Genomic DNA, 16,884 nt, shown 5'->3' with positions numbered 1-16,884 from the left:
TGATAAGCCGGAATACTGTTGCAGCGGCGCGTACAACTCACCGGCGTTGTGTAAGCCGTCGACGTATTCGCTGGCGTTTAAGTCGATGTGTCCGAAATCTTATAGCTATGCATACGATGATGCTTCTAGTACTTTTACTTGTACCGGAGCTGATTATACAATCACATTTTGCCCCAATTCTCCAAGGTAAAGCGAATAATCTAGATTGTTGTCTTGTCAAATTGAGTACTCCATCCGTCTTCAAATAGATCGCAAAAACGACATCTATTTGAAGACGAAGGCAATATTATTTTAAATATGATTATGTAAGCTAATTTTAAATAATTTAATTTCCGTATTTGTAGCTTGAAATCTGCAAGTGATACCAATCCTAAGCCGATCGGAGGAACAAAAGGGTCAAGTTCCGACCAGACAGCAGCCGGCGATTCAATCGAAACTGCGACGCTAGCCAGCGAATGGCTAGCCGAGTTAGCTACCGGAGATTCGACGGCAATCCAACAACTTGGTTTACATTTCCATCTCCGATTAGCATTACTGTTTTCGATTTCATTCATTCTATCAGCTCTATGCTTGTAGTTGTGAATGATTTCTCAACATACGATCCGATTAGCAGCTCTCGGAAAGAGATCAAGAAAAGGGCATTGTCACTTTGCCAGATGAGTTGGGAGTAACTATCTAATGGTGTGCTAGATGCAAAGAAATTCAAGATTGTGAAATGAAACCTACCACCATCCCACCACTCACTTTCATACTACTTCATAATTATATCAATTTTTGCATATGCTTGATAGTAGTATTTCTGTCCCTAATTAATTGATTTTTTTAAATTATATAAGAAAAGTGTCTCGTTAATTAGGGACGAATGTAGTATCAAATTAAATGTATTATGAATGAACGTGTAAGACATTTATAAAGCAAATACAATAATTCCTTATCCTTTTCTTCTTCTTTTGGCTGTCACCATTAATCAAAAGCAATGACATTTGTACACACACAATTTACTTTGGAGATCAGATAAAAAGAGATTTTTTTTATATAGAACCTGTATGATAGCTGATATTTTAACTGTGTATGGAGATATTTGTTGAAACTTGCTAGATATTTCTCCAATTTTCTAACCCTCTATGAGCATCAACCGCGAAAAGGAGGAGCTTTAGCCTAAACTCGACTCGGCTTGAGCTCCATTGAACTTGGAAGTTTGAGAAAGCACGCGTTACTACTATATTAGCCATATTTTGGATGTCATCAAGCTTGCAACCTAAAAGGTTTTTGCAGAACGAATGAAAATAACTTATCACGGAGACGAAGTGCCCATATAACTCTGATAATTTGATGGTCATGGGGATAGTAGGACAGTTTTCGGACATGAAGGTCAATGATGATGTATGCAAAATATTCTAGGGGGCACACACAGTGAGATTTATTCTTCTACTTGTAAAAGAAGGAAACATATCGGCCTTTTTCGAAGATAAGGTGACGATTTGCAGTCTATTTCACTGAGCTTTTCTCATTTCTACTTTAGAAAAAAGGGTTCTAAACATTGGCACAGAAAAAGTTTAATGCACCATTTAGACTTGATCCAAGAAAGAAAAAGAGAGATGTGATATATTATCTTCTACAACATCACTGGACTGTTGTATCATTGATTGTTAGTAATAAAGTCTTACATTCATTAGTACGAATCTCGTATGAATTTACAATTCTCGGAACTTAAAGGGCATAAATTCGGTCAATTTCCGAATTGGAGAATTCGGACTGAGGCCACGAGTTTGATACACTCCTCCGGGCACTCTTTTCCCTCTTCCTCATCGAGCGAATTCTTTTCGATTTTACGACATAATACGTCATGGTGCCAAGAACAGCTGCCATGATCAAACCCCCGACCGCCGTAACCAAAATGGCAGCCCATTTGTGTCGTGGACCAACCACTATGTAAGAAGAAGCCATGAATGCCACCGAAGTACATACAGAAGCCAACCACATCAACTTGTTGATTACTTCAACCACACGCTTCTCGGCCTTTGTCTCACCTCTAACTAGAGTTATTTGAACGACCACAACCGCCAAAGAGGTGAACAGAGCAATCGCATTAAATATGAAGAAGATTTTGAAAGAGGACGTCTTGACCATAACTGCCTTCCCATTATCATCATCTCCACCAGGAACGGTAAAAATTGCGGCAAATGCCACGGTTGCGAAAAGGACAGCTACCACGGTAACTGAGTTTGTGGCGTTGTTGATCCCTTCCGATGAAGCTTCCTGAGCTCTTTAGAAATGTTATGAACGTTTTTATTTGTTCTTCTAGTTTGCTCAAGCTGGATATGAACGTCTTTCTTAATCTGAGTCACGGTTTTTCTCAACTCGTCTCTTGGTTGGTTCAGTTCATTAGCTCTTAACCCACCAACACGACAAAGACACTCTTTAATATAGGAGGATTCTTCAGAAAGCGGGAGATCTTCAGCTATATCAAGAGCTGTTTTGTGGTCTCTAGTCAATGCATTGACATTGATGTCGGGGAGGGAAAGCAACACGTTCACTATCTGTAAATGAAATGGAAATTTGACATTTACACCATATAAACCAAAAACCACTCATAGAAAGTTGATGATTCTCAGCTTAAGCTAGTACATTCATGTATTGCAAAACCGAAGACAAGATATGATAATGCATCATGATGAAAAATGAGAATTCATGTAGACAAGACAAGCATGTTTCTCAAATGGTCAAAATTACATTCAATGTCAGGAAACCAATTCATTGTTTTCCACATGAAATGACAAGAGAATTGAGTTATGAACATTTGAAAGGCCAAAAATGCAGTACCACTCACAATACAGTATCTTAACTTTAAATAAAGAAAGTAAGCAAACCTCTACGCGCTTCTTTCTGGTGGCAACATGCAATGCTGTGTTACCAAACTTGTCCGGAAGCATAACAATGGCAGCATCTGCCTCGAGAAGCAACTTCACCACCTCACAACTCTGTCCCTTTACAGCCATGTGGAGTGCAGTCTGTCCTTTCTTGTCCGTCCTTCGAGCTAACTGTGAATCTTTGTCGAGTAATGCTTTGACGATATCTTCGTGTCCTTGCCTGACAGCTAGGTGCAATGCATTTTTTCCATTAGACCTCGAAATCTCTAATAGGCCACTATCCTTTGAAAGCAATTCATTGACAACAGCTGTATGTCCTCTGGTTGCTGCTGATATTAGTGGGTTTGTGTTTGAGGGACCGAATGTTTTGCTTAGTCCAGGGTCATGCTCCAGTAATACTTGGACAATTTCTGCAAAACATGAAACATGTATGAAAATTACTACTTGGTAAAAAAGACGAATAAAGAATCCATTTGATAGAATGCAAGGATAGATTACCATGATGCCCCTGGACAGCAGCTATATGCAACGGATCGAACTGGGATCTATTCTTCCGACACAACGTTTCCTTACTGGAGTATTGCAATAATTCCTTGACGACATCAAGATGACCTTTATCAGCAGCCGTAAACAATGGGGTTTCATCCAACTCATTAACCTCATTCACAACCGAGGCTCTAATTTCCGCCACTTCAGCATCAAAATCAAAGTCCGATCCACTCATCATCTGGGCTTGGCTACTGATATCATCAAGAATCTTCTTGACTGCCTCCAGATCACCGCGTTGAGCTGCCAAATGCAGCTCGGTGTCATTGTGGCGACCTGTTACTTGTTTGACGTATTTCTTTTTGCCTGCTTGATCAATTCTTTTCCCAGAGTTTGATAGGACAAGAGCTGGTGCTGTTGCTGACGACGGTGATGGGCTAGGCGTCGTTGGTGTTGTCGGCGTTTGTGTCGTGGGAGTTGTGGGTGTCTCCGTAGTGAAGGCTGATGATTTTGGACTCAAAATCAGTCTTTTTTCGGTATCTAACCCTACACAAAAGATAATCAATTATAACTTAAATAAAGAAGAGATTAAACAATTAAACATACAACTAGTTGGAAGACAATTGAAATCAAACATACAACTAGTTGGAAGACAATTGAAATATTTGGTACAAGATAGAATTCTTCCATCAACAAGCTCTAGCTCAAGAAATTTTACAACATATTTACTTAAATTTAAACGGATGGATGGTAAAAGAGACGAAAAGGGTACCTTGATGATGTTCTTTAGATGAGGCCATGATTGAAATGAAATTAAAATTCAGTATCAGATGATCATTCAATAGATAGTGGAGATTGCAATATGCTTCATGACTGTGTAAGTGGCGAGTTTCAATAATGGCGGTTGAGAAAGACGACAAAAACAGATAGAAGGAAAGTGTAGAGAAGCTTCATGTGGGAGGAGGCTGACAAAAAAGGTATTTTTATTCCTTCTTTTTATAATTCTTTCCTGAAATGAAAATTGGCGACTGATTGAAGAAGAAGACAGACAAACAAACAAGCAGACTCTCGTATTTACGTTGGACGGAGGAAGTACAAATGGGCTTCAAGCCAGGTCAACTAAAGTCAAATATCCTCATTTGTTCCTTCATACAACTTTATTATAGTGAAATCTTAATTAGTAATGGGTAGCAATGATCTTTTCTCATAGTTTGCCCACAATTCATTTCCATTCATGAACTTCTGATGATGCTTCCAAACTAGTTCATTGTAGTTTTCTACTAAACTGTATTGCAATCCTCTTCCTTCCACTTCCTTTACAAACTTGTCCAACGAATCGCCTCTTTTGGGGCTGAAAAATATAGCTTCAGAAGGACTTGTACTTCTTAACAATAGCTCCGTGATACGAACAAGGTCTTTGTGAAATTCGTCAAAAAATGTGCTGCCAAAATGACACAAAGATTTAAGTTTTAGACAAAAGCTATACATGTATTGCAAAAAAGAAGAAGATCATGTTAATAAACATTGTAGGAGCCTTAATCAGAATATACCAATCACTAGCAATGATGACATCAAATGTATTTGAGATATTCGAAATTTCTGTTTGGTTCCAATGCAACATCATAGATTTCATGTTTGTATCCCCAAACAATCCGGTGTTGGCCTCTATGTTATGCTGGATATCTATCTGTATGTTAAGAACCGCAAATTCCAATATGAATGACGAGGATGGAGAAAAGACTAGAATACCAATGGAAACCATTCCAAATCTAAACAAGTCATTTTCGGTCTTCTACATTAAAGAGCCAATTTCTTTCAACACTAAAAATATGATTGTGAACCCATAAAAGGGTAGACCAAAAGGATACAATCAACAACTTGAGGATTTCCATCTGAGATTACAACTTCTACTGCTTCAGTGGTTGCGGCAACAACTAATCCAGCTAAGCCGTAGCCTGATCCAAGCTCAAGAACTCTTTTAGACCTGGAAACGGAAAACTTTTAACAATATTGACAGCTTAAGCATCCATAGCCTATACAATCTTTACTAAAGCCAAAAAAAAATTCAAACAAACCTGAACATGTCTGCATTCGACATGCGAAAATAAGCAAGGACGTCTTCCAATGGCCAGCTACCTGTACAAAATGAGCATTTTAGAACTCGAAGTGTCTTTTATCAAGAGGACATTGTAAAGTTCACAATCACAACAAGAAAGAGTAAGCAATGATTGGTTGTTTCGGTACTTTGTTCTTTCTCACGATAATGGGAGCCGAGTTTTTTATCTTTTCAAGTTATTTCAACTAATTAAAAGGCGCACATCAAGTTCAAATCCACAGAAAGGACCAACCAAGCTCAAGAATTTGAAAAGTAGAATGAAATAGAACATACAAACAAGTCCAGTGTTGTCAATTCGGTATCTATTACAGATTTCAAAGTCATTGAGGTCAGCGTGGCTATTTGTTCTTTGGCTGCATCAAAATGGGGAAAATGACACAAGGCTTATATATGTTCAATTCATATCATAAATAAAAGTAGAACTTCAGTTGATTTGCAAGTACTGCTACATTTCATATATCCATAGAACACCAAAAGTCCACAACTTACATCAAAGAAGAACTTTAATTTACAAGGAGAGAGAGAGAGAGAGAGAGAGAGAGAGAGAGAGAAAGAGAGAGAGAGAGAGAACTGACTAGAGGTAAAGTTTTGGTGATCCATGAATGGGTAAAGTGTAACACATACAACAATCTCTTGAATCAGATTGGCTTTCTTGCTTATTGATGTTGTTGTTATCAAGTAGTAGTTGACAGGGAATGAGATTGAACCCATGTTTTGTCTTCCTTGAAATGCTCTCAATCTCAACTTGAGATTGCTTATCTGCATTTTCAAAAAAAACAGATTTTTATTTTAACTGATCAAACCCATCTAATTGAACAAAAAGAAGAGTAAATATGGGAATTACGATTCCGAAGAAGGGCTCGACGGAGGATTCCCCATCTAATTGAAGAAGATCTTGTTTTTTTGATTGTCTCCATTAAATAATTCTTGCTCTCTGAATTTTTTGCTTTGACTAAAACGAACTGTATTATACTACAAACCAGTGAAGAAGATGGGTAATGTAATGCTATTCCCACGAACACAGCTTTACCAAATCCACGAAAATAAGTGCGAGAGGATATTTCGTCACCTAATGTTCTGTTCGTGGAAATAGCAATTATCCCAAAAAGAAAGGGGCGGAAATATTTTTCACAAGGTATTGGCCCAATGAAAGGGATCATAAGATATAAAGTTTTCTTGGGCCAATCGAAACCATGATGGGCCTATTCATTATTTAGTATTCCTCCCCTCATGTTGTAATACTTAAATTTCCCTTACCCTCCCTCAATCCCTCATACTCCCTTTTTTTTTTATTTCGTTTCGATTTGTATCATCTGGATTGTCTTTAGATAATTGAGTATAATTTTAATTGATTAGATGATTTAAATGGATGGTTAACATAATAGATAATTAAATATATATTATAATAATGTTAAAGTGGTATATATAGTTAAAGTATATGTGATTAAAATATATATTATAATATTGAAAATTGTAATGATAGTTAATGTATTTAAACATGGTTAAGTTATATGAATTAAGAACTTAAAGATATGTTTTTAGACAAAATTAAAAAAATGGGTATTAATTTTTATTCCATTCAATCTTCATCATCTTTGTTCCATTTACTTGTATTAGGTCTTTATGATGCTATGGACAATCCTCACTTCTTCCCTTAGATTTTGAGAGTGAGTTATGCTCGTGAGTTATTTTTATGATATAAATATAGTATCACAATTAAGTCTATTTTTCGATGTATGAAGGCAAGTTCAACCCATGTCGACAATGGACTCATGGTCTTAGACGACCAACACTAATACGGTATGTATACATCGCAAGTTGCATAGTTAAACTTCAAACCGAGTGGTCTCCTACAAATAGATTTTAGATTTGGATTAGTTGTGCCATCGCATAAACCTCTATTCCTGTTGGTTAAAGGGACAGAAAATTCCGACCACTCATGAGCTTCACCGTTCTATTTAAGAACTCCACTGTGCCGTCTTCATTGCACTCAAATGCAATACTCTCTGGTCTGAGTCTTTCGGGGAGAGGAATTTCATCATATCCTTGACCATTCAAATCCTCGTCAGAGACACTGACGTTGATAATATTGTTGTCGTTGATCAACAAAACGAAAAGCATTAAGAGAGAGTAACGAATTTTCTTCATTATTTTGAAAACTAAAGAATGTTTGTGAGATTTTGAATTTTGTTGAAAGTAAAGATTGTGAAATGTTGTGTTGTGAATTTTTTTTTTGAATGGAATAGAACGTAATAGAACTATCTATACAAGTTGGCGGGCCCGTCCGTTGGATGAGAAGTCCGTACCTTTAAAAATAAATAATTTAAATATATCATATGAAGAAATATATAATAACATTATTAAACATATATCAAATATTATATCACAAGGGAATTATTTTAACTTTATATCAATTATAATTATTTTGATTTTATTTCAAAATCTACAATCCTATTAGAATTAGAAATTTATTTTGTTTTCAAAAATAATAAACATAGAAAAAAAGTAAAAGTCACATGTCTAGATTTATTTTGATGTTGTATGTAATCAATTTAGTTGTTCCTAATATTTGAACAATAAGATATGTCCGTTTTAATTAGGAATAAGAAAAAAGAACGAATTTTTATTACGAATAATAGTTTAATAAAAAAATTGAAAAAATAATATATATTATAATTTAATTAGGAATAATTTTTAAATAATATGCCCATTTGAATAGGAAAAAAGAAAATATGGCGGTTTTAATTAGGAATAGGAAAAAAAATATAATGAATTTTAATTAGGAAAAATTGTTTAATAAGAAATAAGAAAAATATAGTGTATTATACTTTTATTAAATAATAGATAGGAAAAAAATTCAAATTTAATAAAATCATTATGTTTTTATTGTGTTTTGATTTTTTAATTAAAATAGGAAAAAAAATTATCATTGATTTAAAATTATAGCTTGAAACCTAATTAAACTCAAAGTTCTAAAATACATGTGTCAAATTACTATTCATCAATATAACGCCATGTGTCGAATTTTGATTTGACAATAAAATTTGCAATTGAATTTGTAATTGGAACAAATTGAAAAGTCTCTCTATTGTCTATACGATTTGTAAAGGATAAAGTAGGAAAAATAACATAAAAATATCTAATTTATGGGAAAAATTGGACAAATAATTTATAAGTTGCAGTGAATTGGTGATAAATAAGTCATCTTTCAGAATTTTTGCGGTTGAGAAAATTCAAGCCTAGTCTCAGAAGGTTTTTGCGGATACATATATATAAGGTATTCTAGCTCTAGAATAAGACATGTATTCTATGAGTTTACATTCTTACTAAGATGCATGGAGGGAAAGAATGATGTATATGCAGTATTTAAGCTAATCAGAAATATATACGTTCTAAGTGTTTTATGTGCAGTCTAATCCAGAGACCACGATGGGACTTCTAACTATGGCTGGAAAAGGTGGCGGGCCAGCCAACAATCATGTCTAGAAGATTAAGACATGTATTCTATGAGTTTTTATGGAAGAAGTATTTGATGAAGATATACGAACGAAGGCAATTGAGATGGAAATGGCATACTATGGGTTGAATTAGTATAATGCAGAGTTTCTATCGAGAATCTTAAAACTCTGCCCAATGTCTGAAAATTTGTGAGTCCAGTTTGCTCAAGTAACCGATCAACGCGGTTGTGACGGTCTTGTAGTATTTGAGACGGCCGATAAAGTTGTTCGACGAAAAAGCGTCAAGTTTTATCAGAAGCAAGCATCGAACGTTGTTGCTAGCCGGCCACACATGATCTCGATCAAGATGACGTTTTGAACATCCATTCCATCTTCAAGAGGAAGTTTGGCGAGCAAGCTACAAGAGTTAAAATATTTCAATAGTTGTTCACTTTTACATTTTTTAATAAACATGAAACAAATATAATTAAACATAAGGAAAATATTAGATCATTTAAAAGTAAAAGGGACGATAAAATTTAATTTCTAATAAATGAGGGACCACATTTATACATTTTCAATTTACTAGTAATTTTATTTAATTAATGTCCATAATTTACGTGAATCATCAAATAAAATAAATTATCATTATCAAAATTTTCTCGAATTTTGGAGGAGCTCGAAGGTTTGAATCTCGACGGATGTTAAGAAAATTAAAATAAAAATCCGTTGTATGAGTATCTAATATATCTACTATACAGATACAAACCAACCAATTCTCTCCAAACAAACAGAATAAAACTAAGTTCAGGGTCACTTTCATCTTAGCACCTTTTGTCAAATATGAAAGGTTAAGTAAACAACTTCTTCTTCTTCAAGTGTATATTTTATTCGACTTCAGAGCAGAGCTTTGAATCACTGCCTCCCCCAAACAGCTTCTTTCTTCTTCATTGTATCTCTTCTCTGTGTTGGGTTTTATCAGTCGACTGGAATTTTTGTCCGTCTTTCAGTTTTGGTGTCAGCAGAGACTATGAGGCGCTATGTTTCAAAGCTCACTAATTGGCATCTGGGGTTTAGAAATTTGAATCCTTTAATGGTATGCGCCTACCTTTTTGTTTCAAATTTTCAATCTTTTGTTGTTTGGTGATGTATATGAAATTTGCCCAAGTGTAATTGTCGATCGTATAAATTGATTATCAGGTCGATTGTGGATCGGGCTCTTTGTCAAAGATATGTTCATTTTCAAGTTGTTGTGCAAATTTAAACGAGGACAGCGTAAAGGATAATCCTGTTTCAGATATGTTAACGGATTCATTTGGGAGGATACATACATACTTGAGAATCTCGTTGACCGAGCGTTGTAATCTTCGATGTCAGTATTGTATGCCAGCTGAAGGTGTTGAGCTGACTCCTGCACCGAAAATTCTGACAATCAACGAGGTTGTTCGGTTGGCTAGTCTTTTCGTTACTTCTGGAGTGAACAAGATTCGGTTGACAGGTGGTGAGCCAATGATCAGGAAAGATATCGAAGATATATGCTTGGAGTTGTCTAATTTAAAAGGACTTAAGACGTTAGCTATGACTACCAACGGAATAACTCTTGCGAGGAAACTTCCAAAGTTGAAAGAGTGTGGGCTTACTGCTCTCAATATCAGCTTAGACACATTGGTCCCAGCTAAATTTGAATTCATGACAAGACGTAAAGGGCTCGAAAAGGTCAAGCAGTCTATCGATACTGCTCTAGAACTTGGCTACAATCCAGTCAAAGTGAGTATTAGGTAGTGTAGCTTTGATTTTCACCAGTACTGACTTTTTAATTTTAGTAACATCATAATATATGCGTGTCAGGTAAACTGCGTTGTAATGCGAGGATTTAATGACGATGAAATTTGTGATTTCGTCGAGCTGACTCGTGATAAACCGATTAACATTCGGTTCATTGAATTCATGCCTTTTGATGGAAATGTTTGGAATTCTAAGAAACTCGTGTCTTACTCTGAAATGTTGGATAGAGTGGTAAGGTACTATTTCGACAGGTGATCTTGTGTGTTACATGTTTTGTTTTCCAAAATAGAGTATTTTATCTTTTTTGGTCTGAAAAAACTTTATTTGGAATGCATAGGCAAAGAAGTTTGTTAGTGTGAAGAGGCTGAATGATCACCCAACCGAGACAGCAAAGAATTTTGGGATAGAAGGGCATGTTGGTACTGTTTCGTTCATCACATCAATGACTGAACATTTTTGTGCTGGATGCAATCGGTTGCGACTATTGGCTGATGGAAACTTTAAAGTATGCCTTTTTGGTCCTTCAGAGGTGAATCATCTTGGATTGATAACGTTATTGTGTTGGATTTACTCTGATAGAAACATGATATTAGTTGCTTCATTATAAAGTTTTGAAAACTGTGTCTATTTCACAGGTCAGCTTAAAGGATCCACTTCGCAACGGTGCTGATGACATGATTCTGAGGGAAATAATTAGTGCTGCGGTATGATGTTAGCATTTCTTCCATTATGGCACCGATTGTAATTTATTGGCCGTGGTTTGATTTGATAACAAAAACTGTAACTTGTTTGCATAGATCAATTCAATGGGCTGACTTAAGGATAAAGTTTTCTTCAACTATTTGCTATGTGGCTTTTTTTTTCCTTCTTCGGGCAAATCTCTGAAAACCTTTGGTTCTGGTTTGATGAAGGTAAAGAGGAAGAAAGCTGCTCATGCTGGAATGTTTGACCTTGCAAAGACTGCAAACAGACCAATGGTACATATTGGTGGCTGATGTTTCCTAATCGGTACTATTCTTACGATCAAACCTATACATAAACAATATTTTAGAGCTTTTTTACGTTGAGGTTGTGTCATGTCCTACCTATCATTGTCTGAAACCTTTTTTTCATTACTTTCTGAGATCAGACATTCGTCATGTTTCATGACTGCTAGCTAAATGTTTGTGCTCTTCTGAAGTCATATATATATATATATGGCTCGATCGAAAATATGCTAAATTTTGCTCCATCTGTTGAATTTTGGCATTTCCCCACATTCTTGTTTTTTTCAGAGACCAAGTATTGTATTTCTAATTCAACTATCCTTGTTGATTTTCTATCAGGAGTGACACAGAGCTGATATAAAAGGAATTCGTAGTTTCGTTTAAATCCATTGTGTTTTTTGGTACTGGTTTCCTTTCCTTGTTTGTTGGGGTGCCTATATATCAGCTACCACATGTATAATTTTATATGCAGAACAGAACAGTCCTATATGAAGAAGAGCTATTTTACTACACTACTTATAGAAAGATTCATATAGAGATATATATATATATATATATTGTTGTATCCCTGAGTTAGGATAGGAATTAGGGTAGGATTGGATGACGTTTCACAACTCGCTATAAACGCTCTCCCAATAAGCCTACAACTCCGACAGATCTCTACAAAACTACAACCCGCTATAAACGCTCAACAAGCCTACCACTCGCTATAAATGCTAAAGAAGCCTACAACTCGTTATAAACGCTCGACATGCCTACAACTCGCAATAAATGCTCAACAAGCCTACAACTCGCAATAAATGCTCAACAAGCCTACAACTCGCTATCAACGCTCTCCCAATAAGCTTACAGCTCGCTATACACGATCAACAAGCTACAACTCGCTGATATAACTCGACAAGCAACTCGCTGAAAGCGCTAAACAAGACTACAACTCGCTATAAACGCTCAACAAGCCTACAACTCGCTCTGAACGCTCGACAAGCCTACAACTCCCAGCTAATCTCGCGCCATGCCTATTTACACGCCATTTTTTGCTATTAACACGGTAGTTCAATTGATTTGAGAGAAACATTTTCTTCTCCACTAAATTTAGCGATCAAATACTTTCGAACTTATATGATGTGGAGAAATTCTAACGTGCATGTGATGTAGCACGCCATCCATCTCTACCCGCTCCATTCACATTTCAACAAATTTCAGCAACAGATTCATATCTAATCGAAAACCAATCTAAAAATTATAACCCGAAATTCGGGTAGAAGATTATAGGAACGTAATTCTATTTTGCAATCTAAGATTGCCATGAAAAGCACTGATACACATCCAAATCCTCCATTAACGAAAAAATAACGAAAAAAATAAGGTAAAAAAAATTGTGTTGTGCACTTGTGTTTGTTGTATTGTCTCTTCCAAATTTTTAATTTTTTTGAATGGGGGTTAATTATTGTGAGCAGAGTTGATGCTTTTTGGGGTTCTATCATTGTTGATGGGTCATTGGAGTATATTCATTGCCAAGATATGTATCAAATCGTCGTTAATAAGCAGCCGATTTTATCCGTGTGCGCCTAAGCCTGATGTGGGATCATCAGTGGAACACATTTTCCTTCCAAATTCAGATTTTCTTAACTACTCAGTTTCCAGACTGAAACTGCAAGAGAAGCACATTACACCAAACAGATACTGTCCAGAGGTGCTCCATCCTTACCTTTTTTTTTTTTCATATTTAATAATGTCATTCATTAAAGTTGGCAGAGTTTTTGTCTTTGTAACTATGATTGTTTCAGATGAATTTACCTTTCGGCTGATATGTGCTAGTATTTGACTGTTTTCTAGGGCCATGAATCTTTTGCTTCGCATGAAAGCCTAGAGCAGATGCATCGTTTCGTTTTTCTGCTTGCTGCGACTCATGTTTCCTACAGCTTTATCGCCATTGCCTTCGCTATGATTAAGGTTCATACTGTCATACACTTCCTATTGATAATCAATTACTAGTTCAAGCAAAATGTTTGACGTGGTTAAATTTCTTTTGCAGATTTTAAGTTGGAAAACATGGGAAATCCAAGCGCAGAATATAGCCAAAAAGAATCTGGAAAGTAAGAAATGTATTTGAGAATACACGATATGATATTTGTGTGACTTTATTTTATTTTTATTTTCCTGGATCCACCTCTTAAGTTATACCCTCTCAGCTCTCTACTGACTAGCCGTTTGTTCACTTTATTTTAGAAACACCACTCGAAGCTACAAACAGTTCAAAAATGAACCGATTATCTACCTTCATCGTTCATCGTGTCTCCCATCCTTGGAGCCAGCATCGCATTCTTGTGTGGCTGGTATTTTTGTATGCATTAAATCAGTTAGTCAATGACAAAACCTTCTTGCTATGAATAATTGCATTCTTTCTTGATTATGTAACAATCTAATTCTAATCTCATTGCATAAGCTCCACAATTTTAACTCTCTTTTAAAAGTTCACTATTGAGGATTTACTCAAATAATTTTGACCTCAATGTAACTTTATCATGCAGCTTTGTTTCGGCCGCCAATTCTGGAGTTCAATAAACCATTCAGATTACCAAGCTCTGCGTTTGGGCTTCATTTCTGTATGTTTCTTTAAGTTATCTCTCATGTATCTAGAATTTTAATTAACATTTTTATCCACAATTAGCAGAGTACTGAGGATACTGTCCTCATCTTTTTCTTCGAGCTGTTCTAGTCTCTTATTATTATATTACACAATGTAGAAGGGATAATGACATCAAATGTACATTTCAAGAAATATATATGATATAGCCCTTTTTCTTAATAATAATTATCCCCCTTATTTTTCAGACTCATCAACTTCCATTGGCATACGATTTTCACAAATATATGGTGCGAAGCATGGAGGAAGAATTCCGTGATATTGTTGGCATTGGGTTTGCCTCTTACTTTGCTCAGCACTTTTTGTTTCTTTAAAATTCATACATTCACTTTTCTGATCGGTTCACTTCCTAACTCCGGCCTAGGTTTTTGCCTCTTGCAGATGGCCTCTCTGGGTTTTTGCCATAGTTTGCATTTTTCTGAATTTTCACGGTAACTTCTATGAATCTGGAAAACCTGTGACACACGACTTCATACATAGTATAAGGATATAGGAGATTATTAGTTTACTTCAATTAGAAAATTTATCTTGAAACTTTGTTAATTATTTGATCTCTTGCCACTTGCTAAAGGATGAAATGTGCAACATTGTTCAGGAACCCATATTTACTTTTGGATATCATTTGTTCCGGCCATTGTGAGTTATCGCATTTGAATATCCTCTTGACTCCTCTTTCTTAATTACTAGCTTCAGTTCAGCTACACAAGACTAATTAATCTTAATGCTGCTTCTTGAACAGTTAATATTGATGATTGGTACAAAACTGCACCGTATTGTAGTGAAGTTGGCAGTTGAAATCCTGGAAAGAAGTCCGCGGTTGGGACATCATCACTTTAACCTCAGGGATGAGCTCTTCTGGTTTGGAAAGCCAGAGTTTCTCTTGCGGTTAATACAGTTTATATCATTTCAGGTTAACAATTTTTTCGTTAGGAATGTTTCATACTATTGGAAAATGGGATTTCTTATCTAGCTACTGATTAAAATTGAATTTGCAGAATGCATTTGAAATGGCATCGTTCCTTTGGTCCATGGTAAGATATAAAATAATCGTTCAGTCAATTATAAATTTGCATCTAGTGTGTTAAACCGGATAGAATTCTTACTGGTTGTTGCAGTGGGAAATAGAAGAACCTTCTTGTTACACTGAGAATCACTGGTTTGGTGCAATCCGCTTGACTTTCGGGTATAACACTTTAGAACCAGAAGAGAACAATCACTTCTTTTATCTAAATATGGTGAATTTACTACTTCAGTTCTGTGCAATGAAGTCAAACTCACATTCTTAACATGACTGCAGAATTGTTTCGCAAATTTGGTGTAGCTTTATTACATTCCCTCTTTACGTCATTGTTACACAGGTTTGGTGTTCATTGCCAATCTTCACCGTTTTCATTCATTCGATATTTCAATTTCTGGAGCTGACTTGTGTTGGTTTGGTTGTAGATGGGTTCAAGGTTTAAGAAATCAGTTATACCTGAAAATGTCAGGAAATCACTCTATAAATGGCAAAGTAGAGTAAAAACCAGGCAAAGTACAAGTTCCAGCTCTCCCCTACTGAGACAATCCTCAACGTCTTCTTTGGTCTCTTCTTTTTTGAATCTAAGCAGAAGAGATTCTCTTAGGAAGGAAGGTAGCCGCCACGCAACTCTGACGGAATCCTTTCGAACAGCGTCTTCATCTCATGGTTCATTGCGTGAAATATCGTCTCATAATGATGAGAAGTCGAATAATTCATTCTACAGCAACTATTCTGGCGATGACGATGATGATAACAAACAGAATCGTCACAAAGCTGATCGGTTCCACTTTCCTCCACCTTAGATTTAGATTCCTTGTTGAAGAAGCAAAATAGAAGTCAGTTTTGTAGAAATGTCTTCCTACAGTTAGATCATACTGTATTTTCTTTTTTAAAGGACATGACGATATTTTTTGATAATACTATGACGATATTTTTTTGATAATATTATGATTTTTGTCTAATTTGGAGTGCTAATTGTATCTTTTAAGATTATCGATTAAGATTTATTACCACGACTTGACTCTGTCATTGTCATTTTAATTTAATTAATAAAATTATTCTCACCTTTATAAAAAAAGAAAAATTCTGGGTCAGCTACTCCTTATATTTTAACTAGGTAGCCAAATTATTAGCTTATATAAATAAGACTACAACTCGCTACGAAAAATACAACCCGATATTAATAACACTACAACTCGCTACGAAAATGACTACCAATATCAATAACACTATAACTCGCTACCAAAATTACTCTCTGTTATAAATAAGACTACAACTCGATACCCAAAATAATACCCGATAAAAATAACACTACAACTCGCTACCCATATTACTCCCCCATATAAATAAGACTACAACTCGCTACAAAAATTACTACCCAAAATCAACAACACAACAACTCGCTACCCAAAATAGTTTCTCTGATATCAATAAGACAACAGCTCGCTACCAAATTTACAACCTGATATTAATAAGCCTACAACTCGCTACCAAAATTAACCCCCGATATGAATAAGACTACAAGTCGGTACCTAAAAT

General features: G+C 35.6%; 3 protein-coding genes and 1 pseudogene across 4 annotated transcripts; 2 read left to right on the top strand and 2 right to left on the bottom strand.

The window, feature by feature from the left end:
- Positions 1 to 1,710: 1,710 nt before the first annotated feature.
- LOC139881558 (ankyrin repeat-containing protein ITN1-like) lies at positions 1,711 to 4,156 on the bottom strand (annotated as a pseudogene).
- A 373-nt stretch (positions 4,157 to 4,529) lies between these two features.
- LOC139881542 (calmodulin-lysine N-methyltransferase-like) lies at positions 4,530 to 6,389 on the bottom strand. Its single transcript, XM_071865995.1, has 7 exons — positions 6,302 to 6,389; positions 6,048 to 6,234; positions 5,746 to 5,825; positions 5,432 to 5,492; positions 5,225 to 5,340; positions 4,907 to 5,039; positions 4,530 to 4,797 (listed from the first exon to the last, which is right to left on the bottom strand). Exons 1-7 carry the CDS (start codon positions 6,387 to 6,389, stop codon positions 4,530 to 4,532), a joined length of 933 nt encoding a protein of 310 aa, XP_071722096.1.
- Positions 6,390 to 9,939: 3,550 nt separating this feature from the next.
- On the top strand, positions 9,940 to 11,689 carry LOC139881560 (GTP 3',8-cyclase, mitochondrial-like). 2 transcript variants are annotated; one of them, XM_071866011.1, is made up of 6 exons: positions 9,940 to 10,011; positions 10,110 to 10,676; positions 10,758 to 10,925; positions 11,032 to 11,199; positions 11,330 to 11,398; positions 11,606 to 11,689. In XM_071866011.1, exons 1-6 carry the CDS (start codon positions 9,940 to 9,942, stop codon positions 11,687 to 11,689), a joined length of 1,128 nt encoding a protein of 375 aa, XP_071722112.1. The 2 variants fall into 2 exon arrangements, with proteins under 2 accessions (XP_071722112.1, XP_071722111.1); XM_071866010.1 differs by having other exon boundaries at positions 11,032 to 11,223.
- A 1,453-nt stretch (positions 11,690 to 13,142) lies between these two features.
- Positions 13,143 to 16,148, top strand: LOC139881557 (MLO-like protein 4). Its single transcript, XM_071866008.1, has 13 exons — positions 13,143 to 13,373; positions 13,517 to 13,633; positions 13,716 to 13,776; positions 13,910 to 14,016; positions 14,212 to 14,286; positions 14,516 to 14,601; positions 14,709 to 14,758; positions 14,923 to 14,963; positions 15,067 to 15,237; positions 15,323 to 15,358; positions 15,443 to 15,510; positions 15,625 to 15,685; positions 15,771 to 16,148. The coding sequence occupies exons 1-13, from the start codon at positions 13,143 to 13,145 to the stop codon at positions 16,146 to 16,148; spliced, it is 1,482 nt and encodes a 493-aa protein (XP_071722109.1).
- The last annotated feature ends 736 nt before the right edge of the window (positions 16,149 to 16,884 follow it).

This window comes from Rutidosis leptorrhynchoides, unplaced genomic scaffold, assembly GCF_046630445.1.
Source record: "Rutidosis leptorrhynchoides isolate AG116_Rl617_1_P2 unplaced genomic scaffold, CSIRO_AGI_Rlap_v1 contig170, whole genome shotgun sequence".
Taxonomy (NCBI): domain Eukaryota; kingdom Viridiplantae; phylum Streptophyta; class Magnoliopsida; order Asterales; family Asteraceae; genus Rutidosis; species Rutidosis leptorrhynchoides.
The sequence above is the reverse complement of the archived record's forward strand: the minus strand, read 5'-3'. Positions and strand labels throughout refer to the sequence as shown.

Excerpts from the sequence above, each read along its gene's own strand:
- LOC139881557 (XM_071866008.1), top strand. The coding sequence starts at position 13,143 with ATGCTTTTTGGGGTTCTATCATTGTTGATGGGTCATTGGAGTATATTC. Across the intron at positions 14,017-14,211 it reads ATCGCATTCTTGTGTGGCTG|CTTTGTTTCGGCCGCCAATT; the intron begins GTATTTTTGTAT and ends TTTATCATGCAG. Across the intron at positions 15,511-15,624 it reads GCAATCCGCTTGACTTTCGG|AATTGTTTCGCAAATTTGGT; the intron begins GTATAACACTTT and ends ACATGACTGCAG.
- LOC139881560 (XM_071866010.1), top strand. The coding sequence starts at position 9,940 with ATGAGGCGCTATGTTTCAAAGCTCACTAATTGGCATCTGGGGTTTAGA. Across the intron at positions 10,926-11,031 it reads CTGAAATGTTGGATAGAGTG|GCAAAGAAGTTTGTTAGTGT; the intron begins GTAAGGTACTAT and ends TGGAATGCATAG. Across the intron at positions 11,399-11,605 it reads GGGAAATAATTAGTGCTGCG|GTAAAGAGGAAGAAAGCTGC; the intron begins GTATGATGTTAG and ends GGTTTGATGAAG.
- LOC139881542 (XM_071865995.1), bottom strand. The coding sequence starts at position 6,389 with ATGGAGACAATCAAAAAAACAAGATCTTCTTCAATTAGATGGGGAATC. Across the intron at positions 6,235-6,301 it reads GAATCGTAATTCCCATATTT|CAGATAAGCAATCTCAAGTT; the intron begins ACTCTTCTTTTT and ends TTTTTGAAAATG. Across the intron at positions 5,040-5,224 it reads AAATCCTCAAGTTGTTGATT|ATATCCAGCATAACATAGAG; the intron begins GTATCCTTTTGG and ends ACATACAGATAG.